This window comes from Cupressus sempervirens, chromosome 8, assembly GCF_028749045.1.
Source record: "Cupressus sempervirens isolate cs-2001-9-10 chromosome 8, ASM2874904v1, whole genome shotgun sequence".
NCBI classification, from domain to species: Eukaryota; Viridiplantae; Streptophyta; class Pinopsida; order Cupressales; family Cupressaceae; genus Cupressus; species Cupressus sempervirens.
This window is the reverse complement of record NC_143125.1, coordinates 21840227-21858320: the sequence shown is the minus strand read 5'-3', so window position 1 is coordinate 21858320 and position 18094 is coordinate 21840227. Positions and strand designations below refer to the sequence as shown.

General features: G+C 37.0%; 1 protein-coding gene across 1 annotated transcript in view; it reads left to right on the top strand.

Annotated features, from left to right (window-relative positions):
* The first annotated feature begins 5075 nt into the window (after nt 1-5075).
* Nucleotides 5076-18094, top strand: part of LOC149541380 (uncharacterized) — a 189522-nt gene continuing 176503 nt past the window's right edge. Inside the window, exon 1 of the mRNA XM_089796650.1 lies at nt 5076-5694. Within this exon, the coding sequence (XP_089652776.1) occupies nt 5504-5694 (191 nt within the window). The 5' untranslated portion in view covers nt 5076-5503. The remainder of the gene's footprint in view (nt 5695-18094) is intronic.

Below are 18094 nucleotides of genomic sequence, written 5' to 3'. Positions count from 1 at the left end.
CATAAAATCTGCAACAGGATTTGGTACTGCAAGAATTGGTGCACTCGTGAGGGCTTTCTTGAGCTCTTCAAAAGCTCTACCACACTTCTCCGTCCACTCGTACTTCTTCCCCTTCCTCTGAAGAGAAGTGATGGGGTGTGCCAACCTAGAGAATCCTAAAATGAAGCGTCGGTAGTAACCTGCTAGCCCCATAAAACTCCTCACTTCGGTAACACTGGTGGGTGCTGGCCAATCCATGATAGCCCTGATCTTTGATGGGTCTACTGAGACACCATTACCGGATATGACATGACCTAAATAGTGTATCTCGGGCCTGAAGAATGCACACTTCGACAAGCTGCCAAACAACTGATTCTCTCTCAGCCTCTGCAATACCTGTCTCAAGTGCTCTTCATGCTCTCTCTCATCATGAGAATAAATCAGAATGTCATCAAGAAACAAAACCACAAACTTATCCAAAAAGGTACGAAATACTCCATTCATGAGGCTCATGAATACAGCTGGAGCATTCGTAAGGCCAAAAGGTACCACGGTGAACTCGTAGTGGCCATACCTAGTACGAAAAGCTGTTTTGGGGATATCACTATCCACAATCCTCAATTGATGGTAACCCGACTTTAGGTCAATCTTTGAAAATACTCGGGCACCCTGCAACTGGTCAAAGAGATCATCGATTCTGGGAAGAGGATATCGATTCTTGATGGTCACCTTGTTCAATTGCTGATAATCGATACACAACCTCAGTGATCCATCCTTCTTCTTGACGAAAACCACCGGTGCACCCCAAGGTGACACACTAGGTCGTATATGTCCCTTCTCCAAGAGTTCTTCCAACTGAGCCTTTAGCTCACTAAGCTCATGAGTAGTCATCCTATAAGGTGCTCTCGAAACTGGCTCAGCTCCTGGCACTAGGTCTATGTGGAAATCCACTGCCCGCGGTGGAGGCATGCCAGGAAGCTCTGAAAGAAACACATCTGCAAACTCCTGAAGGATTGGAAAATCATCAAGGGATGGCTCCTTTTCTGATTCTTCCTCTCGGTCACTGATAGTGATAGCAAATAACTGACAACCCTTTCGCATGCACCATCTAAGCTGCATAGCGGAAATCATACGAAGGGACACTGGCCTCTTCACTCCGAAGATCTCCCTAGAGATACCATCATCATCCACACATTCCACCCTCTTCTGTTGACAATCCACCTTGGCGCTGTGGGCACAAAGCCAATCCATGCCAAGGACAACATCATAAGAACCTAGAGGGGTAATGCGTAGGTCAGTCCTAGTGGACATGTCTCCAATCTGTATCTGACAACTCCGCACCATGGAACTAACTGACACTCTAGCTCTTGAGGCTAACTCTACCTCCCAACTAACATCTTGTCTAACTGCCACTAGCCCGCAACGCTCCACTACAAATGGAGATATAAAAGAGTCAGTAGCTCCGGAATCAAATAAAACTGCAACCATATGGCCCTGTATAATACCTGTAGCCTCGATAACTGTGGCCTGATGCTCAGCCTGGCGGTTGTCAACCGCTGCAAAAAATTTATGGGATCTACCCATGTCACCAACTGTCGGCTCTGAAAAAGCCCTGCTCTGACCACTGGATGCCTGTCCCTGCGGACACTCCCTAGCTATGTGACCCATGCCACCACAAGTGTAGCATGGTCCGCGAGAATAAGATCGTGCGCCCTGTGACCCAGACTGCTGTGGGCCTCCTGATCTGCTAGAGCCGCTGAATCCTCCCCTAGAAGACTGCTGAGTCTTCACTGACTGAGACTGTGGAACCTATACTTTCTGCTCCTGCCTAGGACCCTGTGACTGCCACTGCTTGGGCTTAGAGCCCTGATAACCATGAGAAGGTTTCTGCTGCTGCTGCTGAGGTTTTGGCTGTTGAGACTGTTGGCCCCTAGAGGACCCTGCTGTATAATTCTGATTCCCTTTCCAAGGGGGTTTCTGCTGGAAGGAGTTTCGGTTCTGAGGCCGATCCCGTGACTCCTGCCTCCCTCGGGTATCCTTAACAACCAGTGCTATCTCCACTGCCTGCTTGAAGGTGGTAGGGAAAGCCATCCTAACTGGGCCCTGAAGAGAGAAATTCAGACCCATGATAAAGCGATGCACCCGTAGTTTCTCGTCCTTCATGTATTCCACATAGGGAAGGAGCTCGAGAAACCTACTCTTGTACTGAGCCACTGTAAGGCCTCTCTGATAAAGAGAATGGAACTCCTCTATCTACTTCTGCCGAAAATGCTCTGACAAGTATCTCTCTCGGAATCTTTCCAGGAAGGATTCCCATGTGAGGGTGTCCATCCTCACTCCACCAATGATCTCCTCCTGATGCCACCAGTTGGAGGCATCCCCTCTCAACTGATGAACTGCTAGTCATGCTTTTAGATTACTCCCATAAGGGCATAACCCAAAGCATCGCTGTAAGCTCTGCAACCATGCCTCTGCTACTGAACCCTCAGTGGTACCGGTAAACAATGGTGGTTCGAGTCGTATCAATTCCCTGATGTCATCCCCTACATGCCTAGGAGGTCTGTCAACAGGGGGTCCTCTCTGGTGTATGGACTCTTCCTTGTGATCACCCTGACCCTCTATTTGTCTCGGTGGGGGACTCCTAGTCCTCTCTCTGACTCTGGGCCCACCTCCTCCGGGTCCCTCTGCTTCCACTACTGGAATCTGCTGGACTGGCTGAACTATAGGTACCACTCTCTGTTGAACTAGACCGATCAAAGTCTGGAGTGCATCAATTATGTCCTGGTTTGGGTTCGGTGGTGGTGGAGGTGGTGGTGGAGGTGGAGGTGGAGGTGGAGGTCCACCCTCTTGTCCCGCTCTACCACCCCTAGTCTTGTGACCTCTGCCTCGCCGGTTGCGAGTAATAGGCGGCATCTACACAATTAAAAGTTTGAGTTAAGTTTAGGAAGCATAATGGTTTAAGGTTCCTAGTGTTGAAACACGGGCTCTGATACCAAAATGTCATGCCCAAAACTTGAAGGCAAAAAGGGACTTTTTGAGTGCCCTCAAAAGCCAAAGCTAGGGGCTTAGGGGTTGGAAAAGACCCCTAACCCATACCCACACCCATAGGTTAGAAAAAAAACATGTTTTAAAGCCTTAGGGAAGAGGTTAGAGTCAAAATAAAATCTAGAAATAAAATAGGTCCATCTAACAACTCTAACTAGCAAATTAAGCACATAAACATTTTACGAGTGTCAAGCGACATTGAAAGAACACAATTACGAACAATAGGGTTTCCAAATTTTAGCATATGGAGATCAGTTTTGTTCCTTCGTAGGGTTCCTCGGCTAAATATCTGCACACTCATTGCACCCATCAGTAGTCCCGTAAAATCACATGTATATAAACGTATATGTATCAAAAATTTTCATAATTTAAAACATACATCAATAAAGTTTCTTCATCCTTTATAATTCTTAACCATTTGAAATATCTTAAATCACATCTCAATCCTACATCTACTGATTTCATCAACATACATATACATGAACATTAAATGACAATCATCAAATATATCTGGAAATAACATCACACAACATGAAATAATAAAATATATTCCAAGCATCAGATAATGTCTCGACATCTCGAGTCGTGAATAACAAAATAAGGGTAATGTATCACTATGCCACGATGGGTCGGGGCGAGGCCTCACACAAAAAAATATACTAAAGAAATAATCACAAAAAAGAAATATAAATTATTATTATGTTTTTATAGACTATGTATTAAAATTAAATAGTTATATTTTATTTCTTATTTATTACATCATATTTATTCATCAACATCAAATTTATATTTATTACATCTATTTATTATTTACAAATGTACATATTAAATTATATAGATATTATTTCATAATTAAGAATTACTTAATTTTATGAAAAATTTAAAAATACAAAACATTAAATAGTAAACCTTATTTAATTGTGTAAAATTAAACAATTAGTTTTACTTATAAAATATTTTTATATTTCAATACATTTCATTTTTTCTTATAGAAATGTGAGTTTTAATATAAAAATTAAATTCTTAGTTTCATTAATTAAAATATAATATATTTTAATTATTTATTATAACCATGATTTTATTTTGACTATTTGTTTTATTAAAAAAAATAATTATATTTAATTCTCTCTCTCACACACACAACTTATGTTGTTATCACTCTATCTTACTATTTTATCTCTCTTTCTCTTCCTCCTCTAGATTATCTATCTTTTTTTTTCCCTCTGCATATATGTTTATGTTGTTATTGTTGTATATTACTATTTATCTCTATCTATATTTCTATCCTAGTTTTTGTCTAGTGCTAATAATTAAAAATAGTGCGAGTTCCATTTGATAATCAAGATGAGAATAATACATAGTTGGGGGAGTTATTCCAACTACTTATGGTTCTCTAGTAGCATGCATGGTATGCTTAAACATATAATGTGATACTCCAAATGCTTCATCACTTCTTCAAGTTCTATAATTCAAATATTGGTATGGATATCTTTCCTCATTGCACATAATTTAAGTTGTCAATGTAGAATGTGCAAATTTGTCTAAAGCATATGTATTGATTGTAGTATGATATTAAGTACTTAGTGTTATATTGGGGACTTTGGCCTCTTATTATAGGGCTTAAATGCCCAAAGATATAATAATATAGCACGAGAACTTAACAATAAAATATGAGCCATCCTATTAAATCACAAGCGCATTTCTAAGACGAGAATTTAACAACAAAATATGAGCAATCCTATCAGATCACAAGTGCATTTTTAGGCAAAAATTAATGCGTTCACAATGTTAATTTAGATTCTCACTCATCTACACTTCTACAACTATTATGCGATCAGATCACAAGTGCATTTCTAAGCAAAAATTAATGCATTCACAATGTTAATTTAGATTCTCACTCATCTACACTTCTACAACCATTATGCGTTAGGCAAGAACTATGACGCATTGCGTCTCTCGTTAAGTTACCCTTGAACCTCTCAAGGGTACAAGTAAAATCTATTTTAAGGGGACAAGTACTACATGAGATTTTCGCATTATGATTAATGAACGAAATTGTCAATTAATTGAATTGAGATTTTGACAATTGAAATCTTTGATTCCTTCATTGTCGGCAAACCACGACGAAGTATTGACATTGGATGACCGGTCAACAGAGGGGCGCACAACGACTGAGACACGTAGCAGACCATTGTAGGGAAAACAACGATATCCTGACTGCGCAACCTTTTTCCGGTCTGCTCCCAAGGGTTTCAGCTTGCTGTGGGTGGACTCCAATTTGTCACTTCTAATCCACCTCTAATATGCGAAGGCAATATTAAATCTATATTTCTACTAGCTTCAAATCAAGTGGGGGAAATTTGAAGGGCTCGAATACGGTATTTGTTTCGGCCAATTTGCTTGGACTCTGGAGTATTTTCGAATAATTTAACAGAGAGAACTCTGGAGGACTCGCGGATATTGTTTGCTTGGGCCAAAGATGGAAAACGCGGAGACTATTATGGCGGATGGAGAGGCTGGGGTTGAAATTAGAGGGGATTTAGAGAAGGGCCACAGTTTGCAGGGAAACTTAGATAAGTTAGCAGGAGATAAGGATTCGAAATGCACGGGGAAAAATATTTGTTCACACGAGAAGCCCTCGCTAAGAAGTGTACTCACAGACCCTCTTACGTATGTATTGCAGTTTATTTTTACTGCATTATGCGTTATTTTGGTTATTATTTATTTCCAATTTCCCGGACGCGAGACAACCAATTGTTGCAGATGGTTACTAGGGGTGAACAGGCCTTGGCTCTTATAACAACGATAGTTTATATTTTCTATTTATTCTTCCATTATAATGTTAATTCTTTTTGGGTGTTACTTTTTCTTTAATTTCCATAACATTTTATAAGTTAAGGGCAACTTAGAATACTACTGAGATGGGTTGTAGTGGCGAGGAATCCTTACGCTTCTAGGGCAGATGTTTATGTTTTATTATAATTTTTGCCTAATCGTTATCTCTAATTTAAACTAAGTGTAACTACTGTATTTTTATTTTTGAAGAGATGCATATTTCTTGTTGTTGTTCTTTCATGGTTGTCACGTTGCCATTCTGATTGGAGATTTTGATTTGGGTTCATATCGTGAAATTGTGATGTTGGAATCGTAACTTCACTTTTTCATAAACGCTCCGCTTAAATCATTACACTGGAACACTTCACTTCAAAGTTTTCATAGATAACTAGAAATGGCCTACATTAAATCGTGAAATTGTGATGTGGGAATCGTAACTTCACTTTTTGATAAATGCTCCGCTTAAATCATTACACTGGAACACTTCAAATTTTTCATAGATAACTAGAAAAGGCCTACATAAAAAAATTCACAGGCTTGATGCGTTCACAATATTAAAATTGGATCATATAATTGGGATTGTGATTGTTATTAGGTGATTTGATTTCATTCGCATTATTGTAATTTTAATCTTGAGATTTGGACTCGAGTCATTCTCGTTATGAATGCATCACTAGGTTATTACACCACAAACCTTTGCAACTTTTTAATCAAAAAATGCCATAAGTTAGGCCAATAAACTTCAAGCTTCTGCCATCTATAATGCCAGGAACACAACATCTGAAAGAACTGGGTACATAGTGTTGGGATTTTGATTTCAGTCAATTTCCTTACAAATGCATCTTCTTTTTCGTATGAATAATGTTTCGAATAATTTTATCGATCAATAAAAAGGGTCTGTATTATACTTCAGACAAATTATTCCTTTTTTCAAACCTTAGCCCATGAGAATTTAATAGGCTAATTAATCACTCAGGGCTACTCTACAGAAAGAGACATTACAGTAATATGTTGGAGATGCAACACACAATTCCTGTTTATCTTGTTAACCACTTACATTTGCTCAATTCTGCTGATATTGATTGAGATGTAATCATTTTTAAAATAATGAGCACCAACATTGGATCACACATGACATTATACAGGAAACAGCATTCTAGAAAATAGAGAATTTTCAGGCTAAAGACTAGTCCAATGGTTGAATGAATGAATGAATGAAAGATTTAATAACGTCCCCGAGGCCAAAGCAGCCTATGGGACCACCTAGAAAAGCACACCTCCCGAAAAGGGCGAGAGAACACTAAGCCTTTTGAAACTGCTTCTTTAGGTCTGCTCGTCTATAATGAATGCTGATCTTTAAGTTTGCTGTCCTGTCTAGCCGTGTTTCCTCAAAAATAGTATCCAAATTGCCAGTTGCTAGGATGTTCCTGTAGCTGGAGTGGATGTAAATGTACGCTGGGCATTTCCATGATATTGAAAGTGTGGCAGGAATTGAAGCTTGACTGGAGCAGGGAGAAGATGCGGCACCCAAGGATTCCTTATTCATAATGACACTGCTAAATTAGTCACAACAGTTGTTAGTAGACGATGGCGGCTAATAGAAGGAAATGGTATTTAAAAAAAAAAATCACTTTGAAATGATAAGTTAGCTGTGCTAGGTACTCAACAAATATAATAAGATAAATAATATTGGTGGTGACAAGGAATTACAAAACCTCCCAAATGGACATCAATCTAGATAGCTTGCACTGTCAATATGTTACAAAAAGTCTTCATAATTGGATATGGCAAGTTTAATGAAGCATGTATGAAGAAAAAGGCTGATTGCAACCTTATTAATAGTCAACAACCTTTCATTATCTGAATGCCATTTCCTTATTCGTGGTAGCCAACCATTGTGATCTGCTCAGACGCTAAAATTATTAAGCCACATCTCATGAAAAAGAAACAAGTTTTCATCAAAGATAAATTTCTATTCAATGAATCTTCACATAGGAAAATATGATCCTGAGATTTTTATAAAGCTTGTATAATGACAATCTAAAATACTGAAAATCGTATAGAAATATTGAAAACCTAGAGATCTAAACACATTGGAATAAATCACTCAAACTTGAAGATATATAACCAAATTGAAATCCATGAACAATTGGAGCACTGAAACTGAAAATAAACTTTGAGACCAGACACAAAATTGGAGCAGTTAAAATAAATATTGGTGAAGTCTGCTGTTAATCCTTGAATGTGATTGCATTGAAAATTAGGACTTTTTTTGCCCTCAATGTCTTGAAATTCTAGACGCTCTTTATCCCTGGGAAGAAAAGAACATGCATTCCTTGAAAAACGAAACAGCTTCTAAAAGTATGTGTAACCCTTTTTTGAAAACACTCCGCAGATGTATAACCTTTTTGAGGAAACAGAATGACATTTATTTCATTTTGACAAAAAATCCTCAATGTTTTAAAATAAATAAGTGTCCTTTTTATCATGTTTTTGCACAATACCTTTTGACAGTTTAGTTAATTGTTTATAACACCTCTTAAAATAATTATGTACAAGTTGTCTATTAGTTTTTAGTATTTGACAGCTTAACTATTAAATTTGTTTTCCCTTTTTGCCCTCTCGTTAACCAATAGGAAAATTATGGAACTAGGCTAAGAGTCATGAAGGGAACACAATAAAATAACTCAAGAGCATTACTTTGTGCTATGCCAACATTCCAGGTAGATTGGGATGATGAGGCTAGGGAAAAACGGAAACAAGAACTAAAGATTTAACAATTCATTCATGGTTGTCATCAGACCCAAAGGCATTTGATTAAAATGTTTTTAGAGGGGATTTTCTGTTGTACATAGATTGGTTATCTCTTTGCTGAAACTCAATTTAGGGGAATTTATCATTGATGTCAAATAACAGATGTAAAAGTGCTTGCAGATGTATTTGACGAGCTTTGAATTTTGTTTGTTTGTTTGTTTAACAGCATACAAATTATTTGTATAAACAACTTACAGTAATAGTTTTTAATTTTCTGTTGAAGGGATCGAGTATGAACAAAGATGTCTGATTTTATCAGACTCAGTTCGCTGATTGGAAAGGCTGCATGATTCTGTATTATTTTCAGATCAAACTGTGTGTACTGGAGTATGATATAGTTTATTTGATTCAACTACAATATACTGGGTTGTTAGAAGACTTGGTTAGATCAGCTTGGTTTGGGTTAGAAGGCTTGGTTGTAATTGCCAACCAATAGTTTAGTTGTAACTGTAGACTGTTTCCAAACAGTTTCTAGCTGTCTTGTAAACTGCCCATCTGATGGGAACCAATGCAAACTCTATTTAAAGGATGTCAAGGTTTGATGAAGGGCAGAGAATTGAGTGTATGTGTGTCATATCAAGTCCTGATGCCAAGCAAGTTGTGATTGTGAGGTTGGTTACAATTGTAAAAAACATTAGAAATATATCATGTATATTCCATTCATATTGTAAGATGTGAGAGTCATATTGTAAAATCAGACAATGCCATTGTAAAATCTGAAAGTCATTTTATCCTGTCTGATTTCTTAACAGTTAACAGTCATGAGCTTGATAGAAATGTGTAACATACCGATTTTCCTAAACTAGTTTTAGTCTTGATTCAAACTGATTTCCTTTTTCATTTCACATGACTATGATTTCCATCAACTGTTTAAACTGAAAAATAAATAACAGATGTTCTTGTAATGAATTATCTAAAAATACAAAATGAGATTTTATGTAATTGCAATCATTTAACTACTTCTAAATATTCAACTGAATTTTAAAAAAAACAGATGTTCTTGAAATGAAGTATCTATCAAATTACAAATTAAGGTAATTGCGAACATTTAACTTCTTCTTCTAATTTAAGTAATAGCTATTTGTAAAGTAAATGACTTTCATCTTGAAATGAAATAACTAAACATTTATAAGTTTAAAGAACATAAAGTATAATTTGTGGAACTTCTTTCACTTGTTGTCCAAGCCCTGGCATTGGTGAGAGGAGAAGCATTGACATAGGTTTAACATCCCAACTGCGGACCATTACTTATCCCAACTTATTCTAATTTAATAGAATGGCCCTCTCTACTTCAGAATCGGGCTTGGGATGTTCATAAGTCCAGCCATCAGAGTATTCAAGTGGGTTGAAGTCCCAACAGTTATTCGCCAAAATAATTGAAGCGTCTGAACAATCAACAAAGATCACTTGTTCAACAAATCTGCCTAATTTCACCCTGGCCAAGGATTTCAAAATGTGGGTTGACAAACTTGATCTCCACCACTCGGCTTGACAACATTCTTCATGAATGGAACATGCATGAGCTAATGCATTATTTATCTTGTTATTTATTTATTCTGATGTCATTCTTGTTTTACAGATTCTCTACACCTCCTCACCTTATTCAGGCCTCCAAGCCGGTGATTCCCAGGTGCTATCATTCTATAATTGCAGTAGAACATTTCACCTTCTTCACCATATTCTGGCATCATCCCCTAGTGAATTCATTGGTGTTTTGTTTTGAGATATTCTATTCACCCTTATGGAATATGATTGGAAGTATTTGGATTTAAATATATTTATCAGATTACACAGCAAGGTTTCCATTATATGAAGCTGATTACAAATGCATATTTGTCTATTTCTACCTATCATTCCTTGCATTCGAATGGAACTATCATGACATGGAATCGGTATTACATTCTCCTTGCTACTGTTGTTACATTATGAAAAAGAAAATTGAGAACCAGCGAAACTTAGAACATATAAACAAACTTGGTTTACTGTGCATCGAACTTGGCAACTAAAGAGAGTAAACAAGAAGCTATAGGTGGCTTACGTGACTTCGCCAAATGACTTTGAAAGGCTTGCGCTTGGATAATTCCTTGAACTTTGATCCGCGACAAGTGTGATATGAAAAGTTCAGGCAAATATGATTTCAAATTTTGATCTCTGCTACTTGGGGGTTTCGGCGGCAAGGGGTTTGAAAGGCTGAATCGAAATAATCGAATGCATGATACGATTTTGGGAGTCAAAGAATATAAACAAAAGCCTGACTCTATGGCTTCCATCCGTTACAAGAAACCATTTGAAACCATTTCAAATCGACTTAAAGAGTAAAAAGAAAGGAGGAGGAAAAAAAAGAAAGAAAGAAGATGAAAGGTTTTAAAAGTTATAATTATTTTATTATTATTATATTTTCTCATCTATGCTTGTGTACTTAATGATAGGGTGGCATCTTGGGATATTTAATTTATAATATAATGGTGTCATCTTATTATTATTTGCATATGATCATATTTGAGAATGTAAAATAATAATTAAATAATATTAATATTTGATAATTCTTTATAGGTAAGAATTTATGTTTATTTTACATTATTTATTATAATGTTCCACTTATAGCTCATGCGGTTCCACCATGGAATATGTTGCCAAGTTCTAGTAACCTTGCCAAGATAGTTTTAGGTCAAACCTGTCGATTTTGATGACTGAACTATTTGACCACCCCCTTCTGATGACCCTGTTTAGCAATGCTTCCCCTCTCCCTTTAGTCTTCTTCCTGTACTCATTCAAAACAACATTCTCGCCATGACATCAATTCAAGATTTATAAATTGCTAATTCAAAATCATCAAGTGACCGTTAGGGATTTCATCAATGTCAGAATAACTAACTCTACATGCTCATCATATATATACAACGGCTATAATTAACTAACTTACTTTCACATGATCATGAATAAATTGATACAACGGCCATAATTAACTAACTCACTTTCATATGATAAATAAATCGATACAACGACTATAATTAACTAACTCAATTTCACATGATCCCAAGCCCAATCTCGAGGTAGGGAGGGCTATTCTATTAAATTAGAATAAGTGGGGATAAGTAATGGTCCGCGGTTGGGAGGTTAAGCCTATGTTAATGCTTCTCCTCTCACCAATGCTGGGGCCTAGACAACAAGTGAAAGAAGTTCCACAAATTATATTGTATGCTCTTTAAACTTCTGAATATTTAGTTGTTTCATTTCAAGATGAAAGTCATTTACTTTACAAATAGCTATTACTTAAATTAGAAGAAGAAGTTAAATGTTTGCAATTACCTTAATTTGTAATTTGATAGATACATCATTTTAAGAACATCTGTTTTTTTTAAAAATCCAGTTGAATATTTAGAAGTAGTTAAATGATTGCAAATACATAAAATCTCATTTTGTATTTTTAGATATTTCATTACAAGAACATCTGTTATTTATTTTTCAGTTTAAACAATTGATGGAAATCATGGTCATGTGAAATGAAATTGGAAATCAGTTTGAATCAAGACTAAAACTAGTTTAGGAAAATGGATATGTTACAAAATGTGTTGCATCACATCTGCAAGTCAAAAAAGTCTGAATACACATAGTAATTTTTTTAATGAAGTTTCATTTTTCTCTAAGGTAACTCACTATTTGATTGTTAAAGATTGTTCAAACAATTATCTCCAATTTATATAATGAGTATTTTTATTGAAAGCTCTGATCAAGTCCTTGTTTTTTCAGTTTGTTAGCCTATACTCGATTTTTGAGTGTTTGTTTTGATTAATTTTACCTTTTTGTTTCCTTCAATCTCTTGCTTTTGGTCACGCCCTCGTTTTGAGCTAGCTTGGACGTTAATCGGAGTTGTCAGTCAAAAGTTATTAAGGTTTAAGTGCTTATGTAAGGGGGGTTTATAACCCCCACTGCATATTTTAAATACGGAACCTTATAATTTGATATTATATTGCACTTTATGAAATATATGACTCAAACTCACTTTACGTTTTGTTTTTAAGTTATATAGTTTGACTTTTTGGCTTTAAATTTATAACTTAAGTGATTTGAGTTATTAAAGTGCAATTTATAGTTTATTTTGATGTTGAGTTGCACTTAAATGTTTTAATTTAAATCACTCAAGTGAAATTTCACTTTGTCAACCTATTTACACATAACATATAAAAATGTTAGCGTAAATATGTAATGGACCCTTTAAAGTGAGATTCACTTAATTGAATCAGTTAAACATGTTCTAACTTGCAACTTTAAGTCCTGTAAGTTTCATGCACATGTAATTGCACCCATGAATCCCCCATTTTGCTTATATTCTCTCACAAAAAGAAGCAAATTGTGGTTAGAAGGCCAATTACATGTTGTATGTGACATGTTTTGAATGTGCAATGTGTAAATGGTTTCTTAAACCACGTTTTGGCTTGCAAAACTACTTTTTTCTCATCAAAACAATTAACTAGGTCGTTTCATATGCATTTTAAGACATGCATTTCATTGTCCAAACCCCATTTTGCTCTTTTACTTGCAATGAACAAACATGTAAATACATTTTCAAACCACAATTTGCCTTTGCTCTTGTTTTTCAAACATGTAATGCAACATTGAAACCACGATTTGCATGGAAAGAGGTTATTTTAAATATGTAAATGGGTTTTTAATCCCCCCTTTCAGTCACAAGTTTGCATTTTATACTTAATCTTTCGTCTCCATTTGGGCGTCCAAGTCTATGAGTGCATGTGTTTGCCAAATGCATCACAATGTTAAAATGTAATGGGTTCTTCAAACCCTGATTTTTCTTGGACATGGGTTTTAGTGCACTTGCATTGCATATGTTAAATATGCGTTGGCTTCCAAGAACTCCGATTTGGGCATTTGAAGGAAGACACTACATGTAAAGGGCCTTCTAAAATCCAATATAAGGCAAAAGGTTTTAGTTTGAACATTTATATCATCCCCAACACATGCATTTGTATCTCTGAACCATGATTTTAGCATTCAATGCAAAAATGTTACATGCAAGGAGGCTGGTAAAGCACGTTTTGCAGCAAGACTTCCATTTTGTATGTGCAAAGCATTTCCGAAACCCTGCTTTGCTTAGACATTGGGTAGGAAAAGGATTTGGTGTAAATATTTACTTTATTTGTGCACATGTAATGCAACATTCAAACCTCTATTTGCCTAAACAAGACATTTTCAAACATTCAAATCATTTGGAGAAGTGCAATCTACACTTAGGAGGGCATTTGCAAGCACATTTGCATCATTCATCACATGCATTTGCTATTACGAAGTAATTGGAAAATATTTGCTTGTTATTAACAGAGACTGAGAGGTCATTATATACAAAAGAATGGAACGATGTTTCCTTAGGAAACGATTGTAAAGAATACAAACATTCTATTTTATTTGAAAGAAAGCTAAAAAAGCGACAACTAACTAAAGCTAACGAAAAATTCGAAAAGTTCTAATATTTACACTAGATTACAAATAGATTACCATTAACTAATAATAGACGATTAACTATTATTGTAATACCCTCCATTAATGGTTCATCTATCTACAACACCAAACTGTCCTCTGAATTTGACAAACTTTCAGGACCAAGAGGCTTGGTGAGAATGTTTGTGGTATGATCTGTGGTAGAAACATACTGCAAATTGATTGTCCCGTCTTCAACTAGCTGTCATATGTAGTGACATTGAGCATCCACATGCTTGGTTCGTTCATGGAAGACTGGATTTCGTGCTAACTTGATATGCCTTCGTTATCAGCAAATAGAGTAGTTGGTCTCGTTGGTGACATTTGCATATCCCCAAGCATTCGATGAAAGCCAAACAACTTCACATCCTGCCTTAACGGTCCCTCTGTATACAGCCTCTGTAGAGAAGAGAGAAACTGCTTGTTGCTTCTTACTTGTCCATGTGATGGCACCGGATCCCAAATTGAACACGTATCCAGAAGTTGACTTTTTATCATCAACACAAACTAACCAATTTGAATCTGTGAACCCACAGAGTCTACGATGAGAACTTCGAGAGTAAAGAAGTCCATGCTCTAAAGTGCTCTTCACATAACAAAGCACACGCTTTGGTGCCATCCAATGATCAGCCTTAGGAGCTTTCATAAAGCGTGAGATGTAGCTGACTGTGAAGTTGATGTGAGGCCTAGTAGCAGAGAGGTAGATGAGGCTGCGTATTAGTTGCTTGTATGTAGTATCATCAACGAAAGGAGAATTAGACTTTGTGGATAACTTGAGACCTTTTTCCATAGGTGTAAATGTAGGCGTGCAATCCTGCATACAAAATTTGTCTAATAGGGCCCTGGCATATTTGGACTGAGAGATAATGCATGAGCTCAAGGACAGTCATATCAAAAGACTCGCATAATTTCTATTTGATTCCCTGAATTAAAGATGCCAAACTGCCAGTAATGATCAAATCATCCACATAAATAACCAGAAGGATGATGTCCCTATCAGTAGTCTTGATGTACGCATTTGAGTCCGAGGAACTCCTTTGGAAGCCTTGATCATTGAGGTACTTATCAATTCTTATGTACCATGCCCGAGACGCCTACTTTAAGCCATAGAGAGCTTTACCAATCTGAGAACTTGATGGTCTTTACCAACAACCTTGAAACCAAAAGGTTGCATCATGTAGACTTATTCATGGAGATCGTCATTCCGGAAAACACTCTTGACGTCCATCTAATGGACCTTCCAGCCAAACTGTGCTGCCATGGCTAGGACTAATCTGATGGTGCTCATCTTTGCAATAGGAGTAAAGGTCTCCTCATAATCAATACCCCGATGTTGAGAGAAGCCCTTTGCAACTAAATGAGCTTTCCAAAGTACCATCAGATTTGTATTTGATTTTGTAGACCCATTTGCAACCAATGAGTTTCTTCCTTGGTGGAAGATCAAAAAGGACCCAGGTGTTATTCTTTAATAGGCTTTGGTGTTCAGATGTCATGGCATGTACCCACTCTGGAATTCCTTTAGCCTCGGAATATGTTTGAGGTTCAAACACACTATGAATGTTGGCCATCAGAGCAAAGTTGATAGACTCTGTAGGTTTGCTCTTTTTTTGAGCAATTCTCCCATCAATGAGCTCATCATCATGAAGATCAGCAAGTGCCTTAGCCCACAACTTAGGCCGGCGAGGAGAATGACCAACATTAGTATCAGGAGATGCTTGGTGATCAAGTTTCTTATCAGAAGAATCTGGATCAAACTTAGGTGAAGCATCTGTATAGGAATCACTGGTATAACAGAGCCCTCCTATCAGGTATACCTAATGAAAGCCTAACTCTCAAATCATGAGCCTTCATAAGTTTGTCTACTAGATCAGGAACATGAGAAACAAGCATGAAAGGTCCTCGCTGCTCATCAAAGACTACATCATAACTGAGATGAGACGAGATGTCTTAACATTGATCAGGCGATAGGCTTTTGTTAGGATTAAACCACAGACAAAAAATAACAATTACATGCAAATATAAACAATATCAGGAAATAATAGATCACACAGAAAAGAATACAAGACACCAAGATTTAATGTGGTTCACCCAATCCTTGGGCTAGGTCCACCAAACAGCAAGTCCAATATTATTACGATCTAGTGATTACAACCTGATTACAATCCGTAATCCCTTATAGCTCAATACCGCCACAAGAGCCAATTTTCGCATCACACCAATGAAACAATCCCTAACCCTAAGCCCTTCTATATAAGTATTTTTACTGCTTTAGGGTTATAATTAATAATTACATGTCATCCCAAAATCTCGATAAAATAGGGCCCAATTTTTTTTGAAGTATGTACAGTACTTTCCTGATTAGTCACCACAAACTAACAGCTTTGTGAAGACTACTGTGTCTAGCAAGCATGAGTTTTTGACTCTTGGCATCCAACTTGGTACGTGACACATCAAGGATCCAAACAAAAGCAAGGGAGGCAAAAACCTTTAAGTGACTAATTCTGGGCTTGTGACCTGACGAGGCCTCTTCCAGAGTTTTACCTTTGACCGCCATTGTGGGTGACCGATTTAAAAGATAAACTGCAGTGTTGACTCCTGCCCAAAGCTTCTTTGGAACATGTCTGTGTTCGAGCATGGATCAAGCCATCTTGGTGATTGTTCTGTTTTGACGTTCAACTACACTGTTGTGTTGTGGTGTGTGGGGTGTGGTTAATTGGGGTTTGATGCCATGAGTATCCAAGAAGCTAGAGAAATCATTAGAACAAAATTCCCCCCCATTGTCTGATTTGAGAGTAATAATAGATTTCCTAGACTCTTTGTCAACTAAAGGTTTAAACTTTTGAAATATAGGAAATGCATCTGATTTCTTTTTAAGGAAATACACCCACATTTTTCTATTGAAATCATCAACAAACAACATAAAATATATGAACCCAAGAAAAAGGAGTGGCCATAGGGCCGCAGATATCGGCATGAACAAGCTGAAGTACTTGAGAAGCTCACCATGAATCACCACTTGTGAATGATGTACGATGTTGCTTCCCAGCCTGGCATGCATCACAAACTCCAAGTTGTTGAGTTTGAATATTTGGCAAATTGAGGACAAGCTCTTCCCGAACAAGCTGAGAGAGATAACACACATTTAATTGCCCATATCGCTGATGCAAAAGTGTACTAACAAAAGACCGCCGAGAAGCCATAGCAAAGTCACGAGAATCATCAGAATCAGTAAGTCGAAAAAGACCATGATCCTCAAGACCCACTGCAATAGTAGACTGAGTCACCTGATTAGTGATGGTGCACTAATGTGAATTGAAGGTGACATCCAAGTGTGGAGAATGTTGTGGTAACTGACTGACTGAGAGTAGATTTGGTTCCATCCTTGGAGCATAGTATACATCGAGGAAAAAGAGATTCATCCCAACAGATTGAATCTGAATGATACCTTTGCCAACAACAGTCTACTCTTCTCCACCACCAAAAATAACAAAATCTAAATAAGGCTGGTAGTCGGTAAACCAGCCTTTACGGTGAGTGAAATGACGAGAGGCACCTGAATCAATGTACCAGGCAAACGACTTGACATGATCTACAGGTCTTTTAGCCATGAAGGCATAAAAGGCAGATCTCGTCTACTCAATGTGCTCTGCACTGTTCGCTTTGGGTTGCGAACTTGTAAGCGTTTCCAACATTCAACCTTCATGTGACCAAACTTGTGGCAATAGTTGCATTGAATGTTCTTCTTTCAAGAGCCATCTGATGCTGGAGTAGAAGACTTAGCTCTGATACCATATTACAAAGTAATTGGAAAATATATGCTGCTTGTTAACAGAGACCGAGAGGTCATTATATACAAAAGAATGGAATGATGTTTCCTTAGGAAACAATCGTAAAGAATAGAAACATTATATTCTATGTGAAAGAAAGC